General features: G+C 45.2%; 2 protein-coding genes across 2 annotated transcripts; both read left to right on the top strand.

The window, feature by feature from the left end:
• Positions 1–41: 41 nt before the first annotated feature.
• Positions 42–9,628, top strand: LOC135235225 (acidic mammalian chitinase-like). The gene is made up of 11 exons (XM_064300510.1): positions 42–167; positions 619–648; positions 1,212–1,416; positions 2,134–2,190; positions 2,892–3,057; positions 3,714–3,838; positions 4,283–4,406; positions 6,474–6,656; positions 7,182–7,298; positions 7,725–7,857; positions 9,293–9,628. The coding sequence occupies exons 1-11, from the start codon at positions 143–145 to the stop codon at positions 9,577–9,579; spliced, it is 1,452 nt and encodes a 483-aa protein (XP_064156580.1). The 5' UTR covers positions 42–142; the 3' UTR covers positions 9,580–9,628.
• A 4,275-nt stretch (positions 9,629–13,903) lies between these two features.
• LOC135235226 (acidic mammalian chitinase-like) lies at positions 13,904–22,128 on the top strand. Its single transcript, XM_064300511.1, has 12 exons — positions 13,904–13,924; positions 14,428–14,495; positions 14,593–14,619; positions 14,984–15,188; positions 15,743–15,799; positions 16,538–16,703; positions 17,202–17,326; positions 18,187–18,310; positions 19,285–19,467; positions 19,760–19,876; positions 20,240–20,372; positions 20,655–22,128. The coding sequence occupies exons 2-12, from the start codon at positions 14,471–14,473 to the stop codon at positions 20,918–20,920; spliced, it is 1,428 nt and encodes a 475-aa protein (XP_064156581.1). The 5' UTR covers positions 13,904–13,924; positions 14,428–14,470; the 3' UTR covers positions 20,921–22,128.
• Positions 22,129–24,651: the final 2,523 nt, after the last annotated feature.

The following is a 24,651-nucleotide window of genomic DNA, read 5'->3' as shown; positions in this document are numbered from 1 at the left end:
CAGTGATTTATTATTATTATTATTATTATTATTATTATTATTATTATTATTAATATTATTATTATTATTTTCAGAGGGATCGTTACGTTACCCCTGACTCCCTGTATCCCAGAAAACAAGGCCGAGGTCCTCCACAGATACCATGGCTAGGCTTGCATTGATCACAGGTAAAGCCGTCAAATACCTGTGCTGTCCTATTTCTGCCAACAGGAACAGACATGGTTTAAAAAAAAACAAAAAAAAACCATGGATATAGTCCCTAAATCTCCAATCTGACAAAGGGCACCAAGTGTTTTCCAAATTCATAACATTTCAGAGTATTTTCACAAACTCCAATTATTTCACTCATTAGATTTTATGCAAATGTAGGCATCTTATTTATTATTTCTGAGAGAGTTGAGAAGTGAGAGCAAGTGCTGAAAGATGGCTGACTGGTTACTTATAAACAGAAGATTAGTATGAGTATGGATAGTATGTGGAGGTGTAGCACGTAATTTTAGCACACTGAGCAAGTGGATGAGTAGCTTGCATAATGTAACGCATCTCCTCAGAGGACAGTTTTTAAAAGCCTTTATTCCCGTGCGTGAATCTAAGGATCCTCTTTGTGTTTTCTTTCAGGCTTGGGCCTGGTGATGTGTCTCAGTGCTGGTGAGCTTTCTGTCTCTGCACCACGTACAGATCGCGAGTTTCGTTTAAGTCCAAATCGGCAAAGACAGCCTGTTACTGCAAATGCATCCGCTAAAATACCAGAAATCTAACCACTGCTGTGCTTTGTCCTTAGCTTTGAGAAATTAATTTCATCTTTTTTAAACTGATGCTATTTACTGCTGAATTTGTGGTGTAAAATAAAACATAAATATATAAATTAAATATAATTAAATTTACAAGTTTATTTACATATGTACACATATGTGAGTATATGTTGCATTTTTTTCTTCACTATGAGCTTTTATATATATGTGCATATACGTGTGAGAGGCACTTGTTTATATTTATAACTCAAAGTGAAGGGGAAAAACATTCATTCTCCAATTCATTTAGTAAATTATCCATCCTGGAAAATGGCATGTGCTAAATGACAGAAATCTTATGCAAAAAAACATAATCGTTAAGAATCAAATGAAATATTGCACAATAAGTAGACCTGTATGAATACGAGTTGCTGTGGCTCTGATCAGGTATATTCACACGTTTCGGACTCTGTTCTGTAGTGTCCTCCACCAAGATGGCGTGCTACTTCACCAACTGGTCCCAGTACAGGCCCGGGACGGGACGATACCTGCCGGCCAACGTGGACCCGCACCTGTGCACCCACCTGATCTACGCCTTCTCCATCATCAACTACGCCAACGAGCTGGTCACCTACGAGTGGAACGACGAGGCCCTCTACAAGTCCTTCAACGGCCTGAAAGAGCGGTTCGTTCTGAGCCCGTTTAAAAACTGTGACAGGAGAGCGAGGCTTCATGGCCCGCGAATCGGACTGAGCCTTCTTGCATCACCGGTGATTTTGACCAATCGTACTGCCTCTTGCTCCAGAGCACAGTATTTTGATTGGTTTGTGCTAGCCAGTGACTGGTAGGCAGCATGTCATGGCTCTGATCGTTTCAGCATTTGTGAAGCTGCAATCTGAAAAACAAATAGACCATGTTTTATATTCTGGTTGTGATGCTGTAAACCTATACAAAGCTATAAATAGCCTATGACTTCGCTAAACATAAACCGCTAAATATAAAAATAAAACGATATCTCTTTTGCTTGTGCTAGCCTAATCCATTGTTCTATCATCAGCCAATCTGACTTTACTCTATATAGTGCCTTTTAATTAATTCTTTACCACAAAGAATGTTGCGTGGATTGAAGTAAAGCGACCAAACGTTGTGGCAATATATCTCTTGAGTATAGTATAGTATTTTTTGAGCCCAGGTAGTTATTCTTGGTGCTTACTAGTCAGAGATCTATAATACTTTTTGAGTCCATTGATGTCATTCTAAGCTTGTCGATTGGTTGTTTATGCACATATATCCACCCATGATGCGCATCATATCACAGCCTGAGATATATATGTTTGCATGGAGCACACACAGTACAGTTACGTGAGCGTTTTTTTTTTTCCTGTCCTTTCATCCGATACAGAAACCCCAGACTGCAGACACTCCTGGCTGTTGGAGGATGGAACTTTGGAACAAGCCAGTGAGTTCTATCATTCCGTGCCGTCATAAAACGCTGATCACAACCAAACATGGAAATGCAGGGGTTATAATATACATACAGGACTCCAGAACTGGTAATAATACTACTACCTCATAATAATAGGAGGACTCTTTGTACTCATTCCTGTCAATGTTGTGGTAGTTTCAGCCAGTTGCATAATTTCAATTTCTAAGGGGGGGGGGGGGTGAATGGGGGCCTGCCGGTCCGCCCCCAGGAAAATATTGCTATTAAGGAAGTAGATTCTGCATTTCAGTAGCCTCTGAGAGGTGAGATGACTAGATTAGATAAAAATAACAGATAAAATAAGATACAGGCTTCTGTACATCTTAAACCTGCCACATGTTTGTTAAGCTAAACTTTCACCTTTTCCTCCTTATCTGTCCCCCCTGTACATTACGCCTATGGTTGCAGCTATTTTCAACACTGTAAATTCTGAATAGCTTCATGTCTTATTTAAACTGATTTTCAATGCAATGACATCAGAATTTAGACATGCTTCCATTATTTGTTTTTTTTTTGTCAGCCACTGCGCTGTAGCTGGGAGTGGGTCTTAATTTAAGGTCTTATATAGTTGGGTGAGGAGTATGAACCTCAGCCATTGGGTGGGCTTCTTTAGAGAGTCTTGAAGCAAACAGTTTTGGAGAAACGCCTCATCTGATTACCTCCCCCCCGCCCCCCAGGTTCACCATCATGGTGTCCTCAGCAGCCAACAGGCAGACGTTCATCCAGTCCTCCATCAAGTTCCTGCGGACGCACGGCTTCGACGGGCTGGACCTGGACTGGGAGTACCCCGGAGCTCGAGGGAGCCCCCCAGAGGACAAGCAGAGGTTCACAGTGCTGTGCAAGGTGAGGAAGACTGCGGAGGGCCTTCGTCACGCCTGCTCCCCGGCTCAGTGGGGCCAGTAACATTGGACCCAATTCACCTGATCCCAGATCAGTGTCCAGTGGTTGGGGCTGGGATTTGAATGGGGGTAAACTGGTCCTAGAGCAGCGGGCTTAAACCTATTTCAGAGTTGGGCCTTCGTCAGGTCTGAGCCTTCTCCAACTCTTTGGCTCAGTGGGCCCAAGAACATTCGGTCCCAGAGCAACTGATCCTAGATCAGTGAGTAGCTTTTCTAAAAAATAGGTTGTGGTTGGGATTTGAGTTGAATGGTAAATGGACTGCATTTATATAGCGCTTTACAACTGATGCCTCTCATTCACCCATTCACACACACACTCACACACCAACAGTGAAAGGCTGCCATGCAAGGTACCAATCAGCTCGTTGGGGTTAGGTGTCTTGCTCAGGGACACTTCGACACACCCAGGGCGGGGGGATCGAACCGGCAACCCTCCGACTGCCAGACAACCGCTCTTACCTCCTGAGCTATGAGGGAGCTGGTTCTTGAGACCAGCTCACCAGCATATCAGAGACACCAGTGTCTGTGTGTCACAGATCCTTCACTGGGCGTATTTATATTTATGTGTTAAACTGTGCTTTCCTGTCCCCCGGCCTGCAGGAGCTGACGGAGGCGTTTCAGGTGGAGGGGCGCGAGTCAGGCCGTCCCAGGCTGCTGCTCTCGGCAGCGGTGGCCGCCGGCAAGGGGAACATCGACGGCGGCTACGAAATCGCCGAAGTCTCTCAGTGAGTCCCGCGCGTCAAACGCGGCGCGCCTTCTGCGGGACACAGCTCAGTCTAAGGGCTCCTGGGTGGCTCATCCCGTTAAAGCACTGTTCCAAGTGCATGGACGGGCTCCACGGTGTGGTATTGGATCCAGAGCATGCCAGTGCTACTGCGGCCGGCAGCCCCAAAATGACCATAGCTTGGCCAAGTGTCTGGCATCCCGTTTTGGGAGCGCCTCTGCTGGGGGGGGCCACACCAGGGACTCCTGCTGCTCGATTTGGGCACTCATGGTTAGCTACATGTAAAGTGTCTTCCCCCACCGCAGACTGGAAATAAGGCCCAGCTTGCAGGGGGGTTAAAAAGTTACTCTCAGAAGAACAGTTAATAAATAAACAGTGACTGTGTTTGTGACAGTTGATGATGTCACGTGTGACGTGGGTTTCAAACAACTGCGTTTCCCATCAGACACCTGGACTTCATCAACGTGATGACCTACGACTTCCACGGCGCCTGGGACAGCTTCACCGGACACAACAGCCCCCTGTACGGGAGCGCCACGGACGAGGGCGAGCACATGTACTTCAACACAGTGAGTGAGGACCTACCCCTCCTCCCCCCCCCAAAAAAAAAAATTCTAAAGTCAATCCAGTTATGAAGTCAGTCCAGTTTTCTTCTATCTTTGAAGCCTCCGGTGAAACGAATATCTGACTTACAATCAAGGAACTTCCTGCATTTCTTTGTCGACAGCCTGACTCACTATGAGGGTGAGGTAATTCAACACTGCAGCCTAGTTTGGCCGTGTGTGAAACAGGATGCCCACGTGCGAAACCTGCAACCCGTGATTATGTTATTGTTCACACACCGCTATACACGCACACGGCGTCTGAAGGATTGCCGTTAAACACGTGCTATTATTATTATTATTATTATTATTATTAATAATTACATTTATATAGCACTTTTCCAAATGCTCAAAGTGCTTTACAGTGAAGGGGAACTCACCTCACCCACCACCAATGTGTAGCACCCACCTGGGTGATGCACGGCAGCCATTTTGCGCCAGAACGCTCACCACACATTAGCGAAGGTGGAGAGGGAGAGAACATTTATTCAGCCAATTAAATCTGGGGATGGTTTTTAGTGGCAAGTTTGCGAGAGCCTGATTCCAGCACGGCCTTCAGCTTGGGAGGTGTAATTCTGGCTGCTCTGTGTTCATGACGTTGCCTGTGTTGTAATCCATATGATTAGTGCCACGTATCCCTATAAGATGAAAGAGAACATCGCCTATGCTTGGTGAAAAACTGCACGGAAACCACTCCACACACGTGGAAAATAAGGCGCACAATTTTTTTGCTATAACCACTTGCGATTTTCAGTGATGCATTTCGACCAATCCATCCTCAGTATTTTGCCAGTGCCACCCTACAGTAAGCAGAAGGCATTTCCATTTCATCTTAGCTCTTATTATTCAAAATATACCTTTTTATTATACCTGATGCCTTCTGGAAAAGTAACCCACGACTGCACCATTTTGACGATGTTGTTCCTGTGAAAAGCATTTAATGCGCCATGCAGGCCTTGTAAGGTTTTTTTTTTTTTGCTTTTTTATCATGATATTAGGAAAGAGAAACCGGGAAAGAGAATTGTGAAATTGACAAAATTGTGTGAATTATGAAACTTTTTATTACTGATGCAACTGAATTACGGGAGCATTTCACACTCTTTTCTTCCTCTCTCGAGCCGAGGCCGGTTTGCCGAAATTCAGTCCGTTCTGCTCTCTGTGAAGCTCTCCCGATGTTCATCGAGTGAACTTTCACACGGTTCCTTCATTCCCCTTATTATTGTATATGTAGGCAGGATAGTAAACTCTGTACACAATAAGAGAGACAAGAGTAGAAGAGAAAAAAACTTTAAAAAACAAAACAACCAACCCAATTTTGACACGATGAATGCAACCAAACCTATTTTAACGATCAAGGCAGGATCCAGATCCAGAAATCTGGGAGCTCCTGAACTTAAACTACACTATTGAGCAAACAATGTTGTTTGACAAGGATGAGGAAAAACCCCTGACTTCTTGTCAGATGAGCAGATTAAGTCGAAATGAGTTCGTCATTCTTGGCTCTCCTGTCAACGTCCGGTAGACATCTACATTGGACGATGTATCTGCCAATCTTGACCAAGATCACTAAAATATTGTTAAGTGTCAAACAGTGTCCTGTAACTCAGCCTAAATCATACATAAGCTTTTAATGTCTTTTAATGTTATTCTCTGTGGACACATTTTATAGATTAGCTATTTTAATTGTATTTCAATTAATTAATTTTTTGTTTCCTTTCTCACTATCTACATCTTAAAACTGCATTATTATTGATATATCGCCTCAACTTTTCATTTTCTTTATTTTTGATGTTTTGCTGATTGTCTGTAAAAGCACCTTGTACTTTTTGCGTGAAAGGTGCTATATAAATAAATAAATAAAACAAATAAATAACAAAATGATGAATAATTAACTTCAAATAATGAAGGCAAACACGCACCAAGATTGCTTCAATGATATTGATAACTCCTCGTTGTCTCTCTCGCTCTCTCCCCCCCCTCCTCTCTTATTCATCCCTCTCCCCCTCCCTCTCCTCTCCTCTCCCCCCCGGGCAGGACTTTGCCATGCGGTACTGGCGGGACCAGGGCACGCCAGCGGAGAAGCTGCTGATGGGCTTCGCCACGTACGGCCGCACCTTCCGCCTGACGTCCGCCGATCACGTGGTGGGGGCCCCGGCCAGCGGCGCGGCCCCCGCCGGGCCCTACACCCGGGAGGCCGGCTTCTGGTCCTACTACGAGGTGAGGAGGGGGCCTCCACCCAGCGGAAGCCCCCCCACCCCCCCCCCACCCCAATTATAACCCACCCGCTGCCTCCTCCCCATATCGTTTCAAACCCCCCGCCCCTCACTCGTCCCCCCATATCAGAACCCCCCTTCGAATTAGAATCCCCCCTGACCCCCCCATCAGACCCCCCCTCCCATTAGAACCTCCCCCTATCAGAACAGCCCCCTCCCCTCCCTCCCAGGGGCATCTGAAACACACATAATGCTGTTCAAGTATAAATTTACTCCTAAATGTAGATACAAAAGTACATTTATTTTTAAAGCTTGCTTTGAAGATTCACCTGCGAATACATCCGCATCTTTTTGGAATAACCATGCTAAACTACACATTTCCCCTCAACCAACACCCTGAATAACCCCCCCCACAAATAACAATCATAACTGCTTTTCCCCACACAAGTGGTGTTCACACCGTAACTTTCCAGATTTACGATTCCAGAAGAATTAAATGTAGTTTTTCTGTTCTGTTATTATTTCTCAGATCTGTAATTTCCTCCGTGGAGCTACAGTGCAGTGGCTGACGGATCAGAAGGTTCCCTACGCCACGAAAGGCAACGAATGGGTGGGCTTCGACAGCAAAGAGAGCTACGAGATTAAGGTACTGCACACTTTCATATACTTTCCTTTACAGGGGCTAAAAAAACACTTTCCAATCCAGACAATACAATAAATGAAATGACTGGAAGTTCAAACACGTGTTCATGGAAGGTAGTCGCAAAAATATCAAAGACCCAATAGAAAACTGCTCCAGTACACGCTTCCCTTTCCAATGACCAATAGGAACATGTCTCCAGTGACCAATATCAGTTATTTTCCAGTAAAACATTTGCATATTTTGTGTCAGTGATTTCAAGTTGAGATTTGACAGCCACTGTCCAGTGTCCACAGTCCACAGCACATGACCTTGTAGCTGGTTAAAATTTAATTTAATAAAATGGAACCGATTACATAAATCAATAAGGAGTTGCTATGGAGACACACATATGCAGTAATGGGAGTGTATATGTTATCGTGTTTCCTCTAGGTTCGTTACCTGAAGGACAATAAGTTTGGCGGGGCCTTCGTTTGGGCACTGGACCTGGACGACTTCTCTGGACAGTACTGCGGTGGAGAACATTACCCTCTGATGAACTACCTGCGTACCCTGCTCAGTATAGGTAAGCTCCAGCCTACATTACCTCTCAGTATAGGTAAGCTCCAGCCTACATTACCTCTCAGTATAGGTAAGCTCCAGCCTACATTACCTCTCAATATAGGTAAACTCCAGCCTACATTACCTCTCAATATAGGTAAACTCCAGCCTCAATTACCTCTCAGTATAGGTAAGCTCCAGCCTACATTACCTCTCAGTATAGGTAATTAATTAACCATTACATAAATCAATAAGGAGTAGCTGGAGCCACATATGCAGTAATGAGGTAATGTATCTTTCCCTACAGTTACCTGAAACATAGTTTGGCAGCTTCTTCATGCCTACATTACTCTACAGTATGGCGTAGAATTCCTCTAGCTACCTCTACCTGCTCATATAGGTAAACTCCAGCCTACGTTACCTCTCAGTATAGGTAAACTCCAGCCTACATTACCTCTCAGTATAGGTAAACTCCAGCTTACATTACCTCTCAATATAGGTAAACTCCAGCCTACATTACCTCTCAATATAGGTAAACTCCAGCCTACATTACCTCTCAGTATAGGTAAGCTCCAGCCTACGTTACCTCTCAATATAGGTAAACTCCAGCCTCCATTACCTCTCAGTATAGGTAAACTCCGGCCTACATTACCTCTCAGTATAGGTAAACTCCGGCCTACATTACCTCTCAGTATAGGTAAACTCCAGCCTACATTACCTCTCAGTATAGGTAAACTACAGCCTCCATTACCTCTCAGTATAGGTAAACTACAGCCTCCATTACCTCTCAGTATAGGTAAACTACAGCCTCCATTACCTCTCAGTATAGGTAAACTACAGCCTCCATTACCTCTCAGTATAGGTAAACTCAGCCCATTACCTCTCAGTATAGGTAAACTACAGCCTCCATTACCTCTCAGCATAGGTAAACTACAGCCTCCATTACCTCTCAGTATAGGTAAACTACCATGCTTCCCAATTACCTCTCAATATAGTACATTACCTACATTATCTCTACACTGACCTGCCCTCTCAGTATAGGTAAACTCCACCCTAATGATCTTTACACCAATTTATCCTGCTCAATATAGATACATTTCACCCTACATTATCTCTACACTGACCTGCCCTCTCAGTATAGGTAAACCCTAGCTGTGTTTCGGTTAGAGGGGTAACAGTCCAGATGCTCTGAGGCAGGGGTCTTCAATCTAATCCAGAAAGGGCCGGTGTGGGTGCAGGCTTTTGTTCCAACCAAGCAGTAAAATACACCTGATTCTACTGATCAACCGCTGGAGTCTTTGCTAAGGACCCTTGATTAGTAGAATCGGATGTGTAGCTGCTTGGTTGTGAAAGCCTGCACCCTCCCCTGCCCTTTCAGAGTCAGATGGAGGGGGTTCGGGCGGGTTGATGGTGAGGGTGTGGAACCCGGGCGTGAATCTTACGGACTTTCTCGTCGACAGAATTGCCCCCCCTGCCCCCTACGATCAAGCCAACTGGGGAGGCCGCGACAACCACCACCACCGCCGCCGCCCCCACCACCACCACCACTGCCCCCACCACCACCACCACGACCAGCCCTCCCAACATGCCCGGAGAAGGGTTCTGTGCCAACCAGCACGACGGCCTGTACGCCGCCGAGCACGACCCCAACGCCTTCTACCAGTGCTTCAACGGCCACACCTACGTGCAGAAGTGCAACACCAACCTCGTCTTCAAAGACAGCTGCAAGTGCTGTGACTGGAAATAACTACCCCCCCCGACAGCCTCCCACCGCAAAAACACAAAAACAAAAACAACTGGCCTCGTTTTCAACGACAACTGCAAGTGCTGTGACTGGAAGTAACTGCCCCCGACACCCCCCCCCCCCCCACACACCCCAAAAAACTAACAAAAAATAATAATAATAAAAATGTACCAAGAAAGAAATAACAAAGCTACTCTCTGGTAATCCCCACAGGGATTCACAGGTTTTGCCTGCCTGAAGTATCACCAGTCACCATCCGGATTGTTCTACTGGTTGTTACAAATGTACTCTGTGATTGGTGGACCTCTTCTGTTTTCTACCAGTGAGGTGACATCACTATTGACTCCTTAAAAAAGGGGAACAGAAGAACGCCACCAGATATTACTGTCCATCATTCCGTTTTCTCTGTACTAACCATAAGGGTTCACTATAGCAGGCGACTCCAGGCAGGATCTGGGTCGATTCTGGTCCAAAGTCGGCACTGTCGGGCCAGAATCAGGCACAGGTCCGGCACAGAGTTGGTTTGCCATCTGTGCTCCACCTATAATACCTCAGTGAAAAGAAGAAACGAGAGGAGAAGAAAGGAGGAAGAGGACTAGAAGTAAAACTAAAGAAGGAAGTTAAGCTATGTGAAATGGAAAACTAAAGAACATAAGAACATTTCCTTCTGTATTTCTGTCATGCACGGAGAAAGGAATTGTTTTTGATTTTTTATAGATTGTCTAGGCTGTATCCATCTTCTGTGTTTGTACCTGTTTGTTTGTTCTTGAATCGGATTTACTGGTTCAAAGGCCCAAGCTGTAAATAACATAAACATAAATAAAAAAGTATGGACAATTTGGGTTATACTGTACGTTTTAGAAAAATGATTCACATATTGAGACGATACTGTAAAGCGTTTTAGAAAAATGATTCACTATGAACGATTATGCAAACGAAATGAAAACGAACACAAACACGCACATACACACACACACACACACAGATACTTGATAAATTCAGTCCCTTTTGTGTCATAGATACTTTTAGGGAATGATCGACTCTTAGCACATTATTGTTAGGTTTTCAGACTTTTACATTTAAAAAAAAAAAAGGTCCATCATCTTTAAGGACACTCCAATTCAGGGGCGCAGGAAGATGTTTTGAGGGGGTGCAGCTGACGGAAATGCTAAATCGTGTCGTCCCTATTTAAATATTAGTTGCTTTAACAGTATTTGTAGAACTAACATGGAGGGGCTATATATATTACACAACACTTTAGCTGTCATTGACAAATGTGGTTTGTGATGATGTAAGTATTGATTTTTTTAACCGCACTGTACATAATTTCTACATCCTTTTGATGATTATAGACATCTGATGTAGTTTCATGAACTAGTCTAGACAAGCTAGACAAGCTTCTGTAATACCCCACACCAAGTTCATGACTTTCTTTTTTCCTGGTCGCATATAAAAGTCTTATTGTAATTTTTCAACAATGAATCACAAGTATGAGGATGCTGAATCTCTGTTAAAGGGACCCCCCCTCCCCAACATTGCCTTGAAATTTTATTGTCAGGGAAATGTCCAGTTAGTAGCGTGAAAAGCAGTTTCTTCTATGGCGATACATGGCTTGATTAAGCTTAACATTTTATACTACCTATGAAATACTTGGGTTGCAGGAATCCAACTGTTATATTTGTCCAGTTGCTCCACCCATTTTAACAACACCGGAGTTTGTTTTTTGGTTTTGTTTTTTAACCACTTTTTTAACCCTTATTCTTGGCCAATATCTTTTTATTTTTATCCGACAGCCCTGCACAATGTTTATGTGGTATGTTTTAATGCTTTATGTGTTGTAAAGTATCGCCACATTCCCGTTCTCAGGCTGCAACCAGGCCTTGGCCCCGACTGAAGCTTTAACATAATTACTAGTGGCTAATTGTTTCTTATGTTGTAGGCTTGTGGTTCATCAGCTTTAGGAATCCCTCAAAACATTCTGGAACTTAGGGCAGAGGTGTTACTAGGATTTCATCTTATTTGGTTATTTGGATTATTTGGGTGGGCAACAACAAAAATGTTGCTTTTCCTAAGTAAGGTATGTAAACAAGGGCATAGTTTAATTTTGAGAAGGGAGGGGTGGGGGGCGGGGTCAAAAGGAATACAATTACAGCTTCCAATTTTTGTAGGGGGGTCTGGGGCCATTACCTTGTGAAAAAGAAAAAAAATAGTTAAACTCTGTAACACTAACCAAATATCTCATTTGGTACTGTCACGCCGATTTTGATCCGGGCTGCAAAAACGATGCAATGACATTCTAAAGCAGCTAAAGCAGTACCCATAGCCAAATATACATAGACGCCGCGTTGGCCACTGGATCGTACGTCAACGTCGCCGCCATGTTGGTCCAGGCAAAACTGGGCTGTAAACAAAAATAAGCGTACGGGGGAGCTGCGGTTTTTCTGGATAAAAAGCACTATAACGTTTACATTTCTCAACCGATTTCAATGAGTCGTTTTTATATTCAAGGGTTTATGATCTACGTGGAGAAAAAAAAAAAAAGTTTTATCTCCAGTTACTTAGAATCTCGATATTTAGAGTATAATCGCTGCTAGATGCTCAAGAGAGGAGTGTGTATCAACGCTAGGTTTACATTAAGTGAATTACTTACGTGGTGGAAAATAATTCATTGTCATAAGGAATTGCAGTTAATTTTAACCTGGCAAGCTGGCTAGAAAGTAATACATGCATTATAACATTTAGATGCTGATTCTGAAACGTTTTTCATTAGAACATGCTTGTTTTTTTCCCACTGCTTTCTAGATAACTTGAGTAGGATTGTAAGCATCGAATAACCTTGATTGCAAGGCTCACTTTGCTTGTTAGCTACCTACCAATGTTTTCTTGCAAGTCGTGTTTTGATTTTGAACAAATTAAACTGAACATAACCACAATAATTTTAACCTGGCAAGCTGAAGTATCTCATAAAGCTCAAACATATTTAGTCTTCACAGCATTTTTTGTTCTTTATTTTATCAAGGAAGTGTTATAATGCTTTATTTCATTCATGGAATTGGGAAAGTTATTTTTTTTTAGTAATGTGAAACTTTCCAGGAAAAACTACTGAATATAAATCACATTCTTCCCCTCTACTTGTATTGCAGCGTGATGAACTTGATAGTTCATTGTATACGTGACAGAAGGGGATGATGGGGGTTGGGGGATGGTGGGTGAGGGGGGGGGTGCCAGCAGTAATTTCATCAGCTGAACGGGTTGATGTGCATCCAAAACCACAACCGTGTATGCTTGTGACCGTGACCTGTGACTTCAAAGCATTGGCTGTAACCGGTGCTGTCCATGGTTATGACATCGAAAGGCAACATTTGTACTGAAAAACGTCTTCCCCATTCCACCCCAGAACTGCCATTAATACCCGGTCCGTGAAATGGCAAGCGATGTACTCTGCCTTTTTATCCTGAGCTTCCAGGTCAGGTGTAAAAACAGGCCTTTATAAAGGTGAAAATGACACAGGTTACTGTTCAAAATAAAGGAGAGGTGTCCCTCTAAAGTTGGCAAAAACGACCAGCTCACGCTCCAGATTTACATTTACAGTCAGCTGATTCACCCGCTTTGCCTGGCGACTCAATCAATCAGATTTTTCCGTGCCAACATCACCCCAGCTGCCTCTTCCCACGAAAAATCAGCTGGCTCAGCGGTCTTAAGCCACCGAAGCGCCTACCAAGCATGCCATGACCACCAAGTCACTTCCTCCAGGCATGGTAGATCTCCAAAAAAAGGACCCAGCTGTAAGTGTGCTGGGCTGGTTAACTGCTTGTTATATACCCTGTGTGGAAGCCCCCTGCGTTCAATAGACTTAATATGCTTCATTTACTCATCCCTTTCCACTTAAATTCTTTTGTTGGCAGTTACCTGTAGTAACTTCCATCAGATATCAAACCCTTTTTTTTTTTTTTGCCGGATCAAAGGTCAATTTCGGGTGTCCTTCGCTCGGTATTAAAAGAACACTCTGCTCCCTGGCAACAGCCCCCCTGGAGGCTTTCCAAAATAGGAGTTTAATGATCCTGCCCCCCCCCCCCCGTTTTCCTCCCTGGTTGGCTTGTTAACCCCCTGGGTGAAGCATTCTGTCAAAGATCATGCGTCCTCAATCAAGATCTACCACAATAACGCTGATGTTCTGCTCTTATCTTATCAAAGAATAATAGCGTTTATTAGGCCACAGGTTTTTTTTTTTTTTTCTTTCTCCCCCCACCCCACCCCACCAGCCATGTCCGTGTTGACCCAGAGTGCAGCGCTATATAAGGCAGAACAGAGCCATCGTTCGTGGTCTCAGAAAACCAAAGGACCCAGGGTAAGAGGACGACCGCGTTCCCCCCCGATTTTCGGGCGAGGTTTTTGAACACACTCCTGCTCCGATGTCTTCCACTGATAATCCGTTTGCGGATTAGGATCGGACGGGTGGGAAGGACTGGAACGCTCGCGAGAGTGTTCTAGAACCATGGGCATTCTTTCGTTTGATCAAAGAAACAAACAAACAAACAAACAAACAAACAAAAAAAAACTTTGTAACTCTAGGATGAAGTGAAAGTCTCTAATGTAAATGTTGCAAAAGCCAGTTGGCCTTTGCACGTTTGTTCTGTGCACCCTCTGTGTTCAGTGGGATCGGATCCTGTTTTTTTTTTTTTCAGTCTGTTAACCACTCGAGCATGTGCGTTTATTTGGTTCTTGTTTTTTTGGGGTTTTTTTTTTTGCTTTAGCCAGCCATTGGGGAAGAGGGACAGTGTAGGAGGCGGCCAGGGGCCGGAGCAGGAGGGCGAGTCAGGGCACTGAGACTCTGTTTCCTCTTTCTGTCAGGTACAAAAGCAGGAGCGCGTGGCTGAGCAGCGGTGACCTCATCATGACCAAGCTTACTCTCCTCGCAGGTAGGGCTCCCGCAACAGCGCAGACAGAAAATCTGCGTCTTTATTGTGACATTTCCTTTTTCGCTGACCTAATTATCTTGACTTTTTTTCCTTTCAGGCCTTTGCCTGGTGATGTGCCAGATGGGTGAGTTACAGTATATGATTTTTTTTACTAATTTTTGCATTTTATTTATGTAAAATAAATAAAATGGGTGGCAGTGTTATATAATGGGTAAGGAACTTGCATGGTCTTGTATGGTAACCTAGAAGTCACAGGTTCAATACCCGGGTTAGACACTGCTGTTGTAACCTTGAGCAAGGTACATAACCTGCATTGCTTCAGTATACGTCCAGCTGTATAAATGGATGCAGTGTAAATGCTGGGTAAAAAGTTGTGTAAGTCACTGGGGATGAAAGCGTCCGTTAAATGCCTGTGATGCAATGTAAAAAGAAACAAGGTGACTGTTCCAGCATCTTGTAAACTGACCAGGCGTGCCCTACCTGTCCAGGCACCGCCATGGACATGATCTGCTACTTCACCAACTGGTCCCAGTACCGACCCGGGACGGGGAAGTACATGCCGGCCAACGTGGACCCGTTCCTGTGCACCCACCTGATCTACGCCTTCTCCATCGTCAACTACGCCAACGAGCTGGTGACCTACGAGTGGAACGACGAGGCCCTCTACAAGGACTTCAACGCCCTGAAGACCAAGTATGTGAAGCGTGTCGGAAGCATTCCTTAATTTTTCTTTTTTTAAAAAAAATTTTTTTTTTTTTAACTGTGGTTCAAATTTTTCATTGGAACCATCGGGGACATTTGAGGCATGGCTTTACTAATCTTGGAAAAATAATGAGTGAGTGAGTGAGTGAGTGAGATGCCATGGCAATATTTACATATGTATTTCTTGCTAATAACGCAACCTGAATTTGAAAGAGAGAGAGAAAGAGAGAGTGTGTGTGTGTGTGTGTGTGTGCGCGTGCGTGTGCGTGCAAAGCTTCAGTAATATAAAAACAGGACTGAGATACACTTAACTAACTTTGGTGTAAGCCCTGATGGGGAATGTTTGTGCAAAAGATTTTCACGTGCACACACACGCATCGTCTACAGCTTGCCTGTGAACCATAGTTGAGGCGGTATGATTGCTTCTTTGGCCACTTAATTATCTTCACATTCTCCTGTTTTACGCTGTCAGGCACATGGTGTGAACTGCTGAAGTTTTGAAACCTTATCCTGCGGTCTTTTCCTTCCCCATTCCTTTCCTGCAGAAACCCCAGCCTAAAGACACTCCTGGCCGTTGGCGGGTGGAACTTCGGAACAAGCCAGTGAGTTCTATCATTCCGTGCCATCATATAACGCTGATCACAACCAAACATGGAAATGCAGGGGTTATAATATACATACAGGACTCCAGAACTGGTAATAATACTACTACCTCATAATAATACAGGGAACTAAAGGATCCCAGGGATTTAAGGAGGACTCTTGTGTACTCATTCCTGTCAATGTTGTGGTAGTTGCAGCCAGTTGCATAATTTCAATTTTGAAGGGGGGGGGGTTCACGAGTGTGGGTGGGGGGTGAATGGGGGTTTGCCGTTCCTCCCCCAGGAAAATTTTGCTATTAAGGAAGTAGATTCTGCATTTCAGTAGCCTCTGAGAGGCGAGATGACTAGATTAGATAAAAATAACAGATAAAATAAGATACAGGCTACTGTATATCTTAAACCTGCCACATGTTTGTTAAGCTAAACTTTCACCTTTTCTTCATTATATGTCCCTCCTGTACATTACGCCTATGGTTGCAGCTATTTTCAACGCTGTAAATTCTGAATAGCTTCATGTCTTATTTAAACTGATGTTTAATGCAATGACATCAGAATTTAGACATGCTTCCATTATTTGTTTTTTGTCAGCCACAGCGCTGTAGCTAGGAGTGGGTCTTAATTGAAGGTCTTATATAGTTGAGTATGAACCTCAGCTATTGGGTGGGCTTCTTTAGAGAGTCTTGAAGCAAACAGTTTTGGAGAAACGCCTCATCTGATTACCTCCCCCCCGCCCCCCAGGTTCACCATCATGGTGTCCTCAGCAGCCAACAGGCAGACGTTCATCCAGTCCTCCATCAAGTTCCTGCGGACGCACGGCTTCGACGGGCTGGACCTGGACTGGGAGTACCCCGGAGCTCGAGGGAGCCCCCCAGAGGACAAGCAGAGGTTCACGCTGCTGTGCAAGGTGAGGAAGACTGCGGAGGGCCTTCGTCACGCCTGCTCCCCGGCTCAGTGGGGCCAGTAACATTGGACCCAATCCACCTGATCCCAGATCAGTGTCCAGGCTGTTTTGTAAATGGTTGGGGCTGAGATTTTGATGGGCATAAACTGACACTAGAGCAGGGGTCTTGACACTAATTCAGAGTTGAGAAAACAAGGGCTGTATCAGTTTGTTTTTCACGCCAACCTCTGGCCTTAATTACTTAATCGTGCCACCTAACATTTGAACTACATTTATTGATAAGCGCATCAATGACAGCCGAAGACTGTTCTTGTGTTTCTCTGAGATCCAATCTACCTGAATGAACCCGTGTTGGGGCATACAGCCAATTAGCTCATTTAGCCAGGGTAACTGGTGGAAAGGAACACTTGAAAACACACCAGCACTCCAGGACTGAAATTGCCCAGCCCTGACCGATCTGTGTACTCTAACCCCCTCGTGTGGTTATCCGTGGAATTGCAGGAGCTGTTAGCGGCCTATGAGGCGGAGGGAACGGCAACGGGGCGCCCGAGGCTGATGCTCACCGCCGCAGTGGCTGCTGGGAAGGCGACCATCGACGCCGGTTACGAAATCGCCGAGATCTCCAAGTGAGTCCGGACTTTTGGAAGGCTGTCATGCCAGCCCGTAAACCTTAGAGAGCATGTTGTGAAAATTCCAGAGAAATTAATATTTATCTATATTAAGTTCTGGTTATCTGCCGACAGATAACTTCTTTCCTGGAGCATTATTAGATATTACTTCACAAGGTGCAAGGTTCAAGTACTTCTAAGATTGCGACGCAGAATTACAAGATACCGAATTTTTTAAAAAGTCATTGTGCATGCTTCCTGGAAACGGACAGTTCACACTCAGGAGTGGTCGGAGTCAGGTGTCCCCTTTCAGGGGTTGGTTAGGGACACGGGTTGAGAGAAACTCAGGTGAGGCACTTCCTGGAATGGTGAGCTTGTAGCAGGTGTTGAGAGAAGCCAACTCATCTCTTTCAGATGTTCTCCACATGGGGTCCTGTTGTAGTTGCCGAACACACTTTTTCCCTCTTGCAAGGTTAAGTCAGGGAATTTCGAGACACTTCCCTGGAAGTCTTTTTTTCTAGGGATACTGACAAGTTCTGTTTGCATGTACAGCGTGGAAACAGAGTTGGTTTAAGAAGTGATAACAAAGATGGTAATGTTCCTTCACGAGAGACAATATGTTCTTCAGAAAATACAAACATACTCTCACTTCTATTACTTAAATATTTATTTTGTATTCCAATATTTGATTAATTTAATTTTGTACATTGAGATGAAATAATCTTGTACATGTTTCGGTTTTAGTAGAGATTCAATTACAGGTCATTGAGTTAGAAACGGAGCATTTATGAGTACGGAACAAGGGGTACATTTTAAGACGTAGGAGTGAACTTTTTGAGGAACATTGAGGGGTTCTGAAGGTGCTGAATCCATTTCAGATACCTGGACTTCATCAACGTGATGACCTACGACTTCAACGGCGCCTGGCAGAGCTTCACCGGGCACAACAGCCCCCTGTACCGTGGGGCCCAGGAGCAAGGAGAGCTCATCTACTTCAACACCGTAAGCAGCTCTGAACCGCCCTTACCGCTAACCGTGCACTGCAGGTGCACTTACCGCTAACCGTGCGCTGCAGGTGCACTTACCGCTAACCATGCGCTGCAGGTGCACTTACCGCTAACCGTGCACTGCTGGTGCACTTACCGCTAACCGTGCGCTGCAGGTGCACTTACCGCTAACCGTGCGCTGCAGGTGCACTTACCGCTAGTCATTCACTGCAGGTGCACTTACCGCTAACCATGCACTGCAGGTGCACGTACCGCTAACCGTGCACTGCAGGTGCACTTACCGCTAGTCATTCACTGCAGGTGCACTTACCGCTAGTCATTCACTGCAGGTGCACTTACCGCTAGTCATTCACTGCAGGTGCACTTACCGCTAGTCATTCACTGCAGGTGCACTTACCGCTAGTCATTCACTGCAGGTGCACTTACCGCTAGTCATTCACTGCAGGTGCACTTACCACTAGTCATACACTGCAGGCAATCTACTGTGTATGATGCTCTGCTATGACACTGCACTGCACTTGACAGGGTCATAATCAATATTTTTGCCCCTTCTTCCTTTCTCTCCCTCACCATAACCCTCTCTCCTTTCTCCCCATCTGCCTCCCTTGTCCCTCTCTTCCAAATTCCCCTTTCCTCTCCCCCACCCTCTCTCTCTCTCTCTCTCTCTCCCCCACATCCATCCCTTCTCCATCACTCTCTCACCCTCTCTACCTCACCTCCTTACCCCCTTTCCCTAACCCTCTCTCCCTCTCCATCACCCTCTAACCCTCTCTCCCTCTGTCCCTCCTTTCTCCTCTCCCCTCTCCCTCCTCTCCCCTCCCCTCTCCACCTCACCTCCTTGCCCCCTTTCCCTAACCCTCTCTCCCTCTCCATCACCCTCTTACCCCCTCTCCCTCTCTGTCCCTCCTTTCTCCTCCCCCTCACTCCTCTCCCTCCCTCCCTCCCTCCCCCTCTCTCTCTCTCTCTCAGGACTATGCCATGACGTACTGGCGGGACCAGGGTGCGCCGGTCGAGAAGCTGAGGATGGGATTCGCCACGTACGGCCGCACCTTCCGCCTGACGTCCCGGGACACCGGCGTGGGCGCCTCCGCGAGCGGCCCGGCGTCCGCCGGCACCTACACCCGGGAGGCCGGCTTCTGGTCCTACTACGAGGTGAGGGTCCCGCCCGTCAGGATCCCCCCTCCCTGCCCCCTGACCAAATCAGGACCCCCACCGTCCCCCCCCTTCCTCCCACTAAAACCCCCCGAATCGTAACTGTGTTTCCAAAGCAGTTGGATACAATACAATGCTGCTATACATAAAAAGGACAATAGGACATAGAACAGGAGCACACGCCTACACAGATTTACGGAAACAACACGCCAGCAGTATTGACCTCTTTCCCTCCCTCTCTCTCTCTCTCTTCATCCTGCTCTCCGTCCATCTCTCCCTCTCTCGCTCTCAGATTTGCACCTTCCTCCAAGGAACCACCGTGCAGTGGATTCAGGACCAGAAGGTTCCGTACGCTGCCAAAGCCAACGAGTGGGTCGGCTTCGACACGCAGGAGAGCTACGAGACCAAGGTACCGCGCGGCCCGTTTCGTCTGGGGAACGTTTGGTTAAGAACATTCTGATCACATGCTTGCGATCTCACACCTTAAAGAGCTAAAAACCCATCTCTGAAAAGGCTAAAGGTCCTTTACCCCTTTGAAGAGTAGGTTCCGAGAACATTTTTCCTCCCCAAAGTCAGTGTTCTAGAACTCCATTGCTTTCACTTGTGTTCAAAGTCAGTGTTCTAGAGTTCTTGCTTTCAGCTGCCAGTAGTGATTGTGACATCAGCATTAGAATGTTCAGTTAAGGGCATTCTAATCACACACATGTGATCTCACTCCTTAAAGGGCTAATGGCCTTGCTTCTTCTCCTCTCTCCCGCCCCTCTCACTGTAGGTGCGCTACCTGAAAGATAAGAAGTTTGGAGGGGCCTTTGTCTGGGCTCTGGACCTGGATGATTTCACCGGGCAGTTCTGCGGGCAGGGGACACACCCTCTCATGGGCCACCTGCACAAGCTGCTCAATATCGGTGAGATTTCACATTTTTAATGATTAACTGCTTTTCATTAGCTACATTCTGGCATAAAGCCCTAAAATCTACTAAAGTGAGAGGAGTCAATTCACTTGAAAAGCATAACTTCATAAACTCGTTTTTCAGATCTCAGAGAAGAGTATTTTATTATATTTTATTTTATTTATTTGACAGGGACAGTTGTCTGTCCCAGAATTAGCCATCAAGCTAAATTTCATCCGTTGTGCCTGGGCAGGCAAACAGTAAGAGACAGGAGAGTAACGTGCATCTTGTTTCTAGAACTGCCGCCACTGCCTCCCACCACCACCCTCCCCCCGGGAGCGACAACCACAACCAAAGCCACGCCTCCCACCACCACGACAACCACCACCACCTCGACGGCGCCCCCTGGCAGCGGCTTCTGCTCCGGCAAGCCCGACGGGTTGTACCCGGTCCAGACCAACCGCAACGCGTTCTACCAGTGCGCCCACGGCAGAACCTGGGTCCAGAACTGCAGCCCCGGCACGGTCTTCAGCGACCAATGCAAGTGCTGCACGTGGCCTTAGAACCGGAACCGGACCCGGACCCGGACCCGGAGCGGACCGGACCCGGACCACGGTTGCTGTCGATGCCTGAATGTCTATTACAGTAGAAAAAAAAAAACCATCACTAAATACACATTAGGACAGCCAGCTCCTCAAGTCTCAGTTTCTGAATCATTATTTACATTGCAGGTGCTTAACGAGGTGCTTTAACGAGAGTAACGAGCCTAACTTTTTTTTTTGCGTTCGCGCATTCAGTAGCGTCCATTCATATAACTGGATATATGCGGAGGGAATTCGGGTTGTACAGCTTGCTCAGGTGTACAACAGCAGTGTCCTACCTACCAATCAAACCCGCAACATTCAGGTCACATGTTCAGTTCCCTAACCATTATATAACACTGCCCCCCCCACCCCCCTTACACCCTTGTGGTTAAAAAAAATTTTCATAAAGTAACATAAACATAGATTTTTTTTAATGCAGAAAGGAAACAAATGAAAATGAACTTTTTGATGGTAGGTTAGCGCCACCATGTGGCCCAGAAATAGTACAACACTGAGTCACGGCCATAGCCTATCACAATTATCTGGGAACGTGAATGATGGCTCTACCAGAGGTGTTGAAGTTCATAGTGAGATATGTATTTGGCACAAATAATTTGATAAACTTAGGCAAAAGGGCTCGTCTCTTGAAACTGTATTTCGGGCTATTTAATATTCGTTAATATTCATTTAATATTCATTTAATTCATTTAATATTCTTTGAGAATATGTATCAATATTTCATACAAATAGCTAAAGGTTTCACGCATTTAGCAAACGCATGGAATGTTACCAAATGTATGCAATATTTCTTACATTTATTACATGTTCAAAAAAAAAAAAGCCGTCAGGTATATAGTATTACAGTCACTTCAGTTATACAAAAATCACAAAATATTTGCCAGTTACAGAACAATGACATTGTGGTATGTCTGTACAATCTGATATACTAGAGATTACTCACTAGTCGATATTTGTAATGTTGACTGTCAGTCAGTTCGGTCAGAAATCCAATTTACTCAGTTCTCCATCTACCTGCTGCAGCGAGTGCTCTGTTGTCAGTCATTCCGAGTTTGGTGGTTGCTTTAAGCGATGAATTGTCATCGTAAACGGCACAAAGCCTTATTTATTCATGCACTGTCGTACAGTTATATGCTCATATACATCAATAAAAAATGCTGTATACCTCACTGCTTTGTAGCTGTGATGTTGGGTCACGTATGGGGGTAACATACACACGCACATGGACGTACACACACACACACACACACACACACCAATATTCCCAATACCTGGTACTAATACACTCACGTACGCACGCACAGGTTCCCAAATACCTGATGCACAAACACACACACACACACACACACACACACTGGCATTTAGCATACACTCTAATCCAGAGAGAATTTCAGTTCAAACACAAGTGCAAATATCAGGGATCAAAGTGCAGTAATTCCCCATGGGGGGGGCGGGGGGGGGGGGGGTAGTATAATCCCACAAGAGACTGCAAGAGAAAGAAGTTCAGACTCAGTCGACAACTTGTCAACGACAACTACACTACTGAACATTAAACTAAACTACACAAACAAGAACAAAACTACTTTTATTGAGCCGCTAAATCACAGCTTAAATCGCCTCAGTTTAAGTTAATCGTGCACATCAATTCATCTTTCACTCACGTGCATAATGCTAATGCTCGAAATGTAACTCACAGACTGCATAGCAGATATACTGCCTAAAGACTATCAAGATGAAGGCTTCTATGATAGCCCAGCCACTGTGTGTGTGCTGTGTCAGTTTTACATTTGGCACTAGCACTGTAATCAGGCCTGGCAAGCAGGTGACGAGATGGGAAAGGATTTCTGCCTTAAATAACATTAAAAAAAGAGATAGAAATAAATTTCAAGGAATGTGTGGGAAAGAAAAAAAAAAACATAGGGAGAAAAAAAAGAAAGAGACATTAACCTGGTAGTCAGAGCTCTATAATTATGGAATTCTGCCACTCCGTCGTCTCTATGGCAACGGGGGCAAAGGTACGTGGCGTTCCATTGTTGGATAATTGCGTTCCGCGCGGTCCTTTTGTTATTGTTGTCCGTCCGGCTTTCACTTCCTGCTGTTCCTCTCAGAGGCGCAGGCAGGCAGGCAGGACGGGGGGATTAACGGGGTGATGCATCGCATTAAAATTCACACGCCCTCACGCCCACGGGCTGCGCGTATCACTGAAGCGAGACGGAGACAGAAAAAAATGCAGGTTTTTACGAGTCTTAAGGGACGGAAAATACCTGCTCAGACTTAAAAGAGATAAAATAAAATAAAAACATTGAATCATTCTCCCTTCGTATTCAGAACGTGATAATCCAGACGACTTCTCCGTTTCCTAAAGCCGGGTAGTACTTTTTGAAGGTGTCACATGGGCAAGAAAGAGGGAAAACCAACATGCATAAGCCCAGCTACCCAGGGGACAGGGAAAAAAGGGGGCTTACCCAGGAAAAGCCTACCGAAAGGGTGTGAGCCATAAATCTGAATTAGGGCGTCCCTGCTTAAGTCTATGAAATTAGGTTATATTTGTGCCACCACATGAGTGTTCCAGTGCTTTATTCAGCTAATATCCCCCTTCAAAATGGTTGCTGGGGCAAGGACATTCTTACCATGTCAAATCGGTAGTGTAGTATAAGAGTTAGGGAACTGGACTTGTAACCTAAGAGTTGCGTGTTTGATTCCCAGGTAGGACACTGCCATCGTACCTTTGAGCAAAGTACTTAACCCGCATTGCTTCAGTATATAGCCGGCTGTGCAAACTGGTACTATGTAAAAAACATTTTTTTAAAAAGGTGTGAAAATTGTGTAAGTCGCTCCGGATAAGGGCGTCTGTTAAATGCATGCGATGTAATGTAAATCATTTGTCACTATCCGGTGTTGGGACACCTCTCGTAAAGCTGCTGGTGACACGTTGGGCTCCTCTCATCTCTGGCATGAAGCCCGGGATTTGGGGGGGGGGGGGGGGGGGGGATTTTCTCTGGAGGATACATAATGGAAATTACTGTCAGGTAACTCATTTAAATATGAGCCAACTGAGATATGGGACAATTGTTCTCTCCCTCTCCACCTCAGCTGATTAGCGTTTGGGTGAGAAGCTGGCTGCCATGCATCACCCGGGTGGGTGCAGCACACTGGAGGCGGTAGGTGAGGAGAGTTCTCCCTCATCACTGTAAAGCACTTTGAGCGTGAAAAAGTGCTATATAAATGCATTCATTCATGTGAAAAGGGGGTGAAATGCGGGGGGGGGGGGGTCCCTGAAATCAGGACAGCCCGGTCACGTTGGGCGTCAGGCTACAATTTTCACTGTTACTCCTGGACCGTAAACCGCAAACCTACGGTATCTGCTCTCCACCAGCAATTATCTTTTATATCCTTTTATTCAACACCAGGAAGCTCCATTGAGAAGGAAATCTCTTTTTCATGGAGGGGACCTGACACAAACACACAGTAGCAAGACGAGACAAGATGAGACCTTTGTTTACGTTGGACGACTACACCTGAGCTTTCCCCGTTCCCACACTCCACAGGTTTCTCAAACTCCCTAGCCCCTTATGGCCATTATTATTATTGTTGTAATTAATTTTAGTGCCTATTATTTCATATTAGGATGGCACAGTGATGCAGTGTATAGCACCATCACCTCACAGCAAGAAGAACCATGGTACGGTACT

This window comes from Anguilla rostrata, chromosome 11 (assembly GCF_018555375.3).
Source record: "Anguilla rostrata isolate EN2019 chromosome 11, ASM1855537v3, whole genome shotgun sequence".
Lineage (NCBI taxonomy): Eukaryota > Metazoa > Chordata > Actinopteri > Anguilliformes > Anguillidae > Anguilla > Anguilla rostrata.
This window is presented reverse-complemented; position numbering and strand designations above follow the sequence as displayed.

What these genes read in the sequence shown, in the direction of transcription:
- LOC135235225 (XM_064300510.1), top strand. Translation starts at nt 143, where the DNA reads ATGGCTAGGCTTGCATTGATCACAG. An exon ending in TGGAACTTTGGAACAAGCCA is followed by an intron (nt 2,191 to 2,891) that starts GTGAGTTCTATC and finishes CCCGCCCCCCAG; the next exon opens with GTTCACCATCATGGTGTCCT. An exon ending in GCGTACCCTGCTCAGTATAG is followed by an intron (nt 7,858 to 9,292) that starts GTAAGCTCCAGC and finishes TCTCGTCGACAG; the next exon opens with AATTGCCCCCCCTGCCCCCT.
- LOC135235226 (XM_064300511.1), top strand. Translation starts at nt 14,471, where the DNA reads ATGACCAAGCTTACTCTCCTCGCAG. An exon ending in TTCAACGCCCTGAAGACCAA is followed by an intron (nt 15,189 to 15,742) that starts GTATGTGAAGCG and finishes CCTTTCCTGCAG; the next exon opens with AAACCCCAGCCTAAAGACAC. An exon ending in AGCTCATCTACTTCAACACC is followed by an intron (nt 18,311 to 19,284) that starts GTAAGCAGCTCT and finishes TCTCTCTCTCAG; the next exon opens with GACTATGCCATGACGTACTG.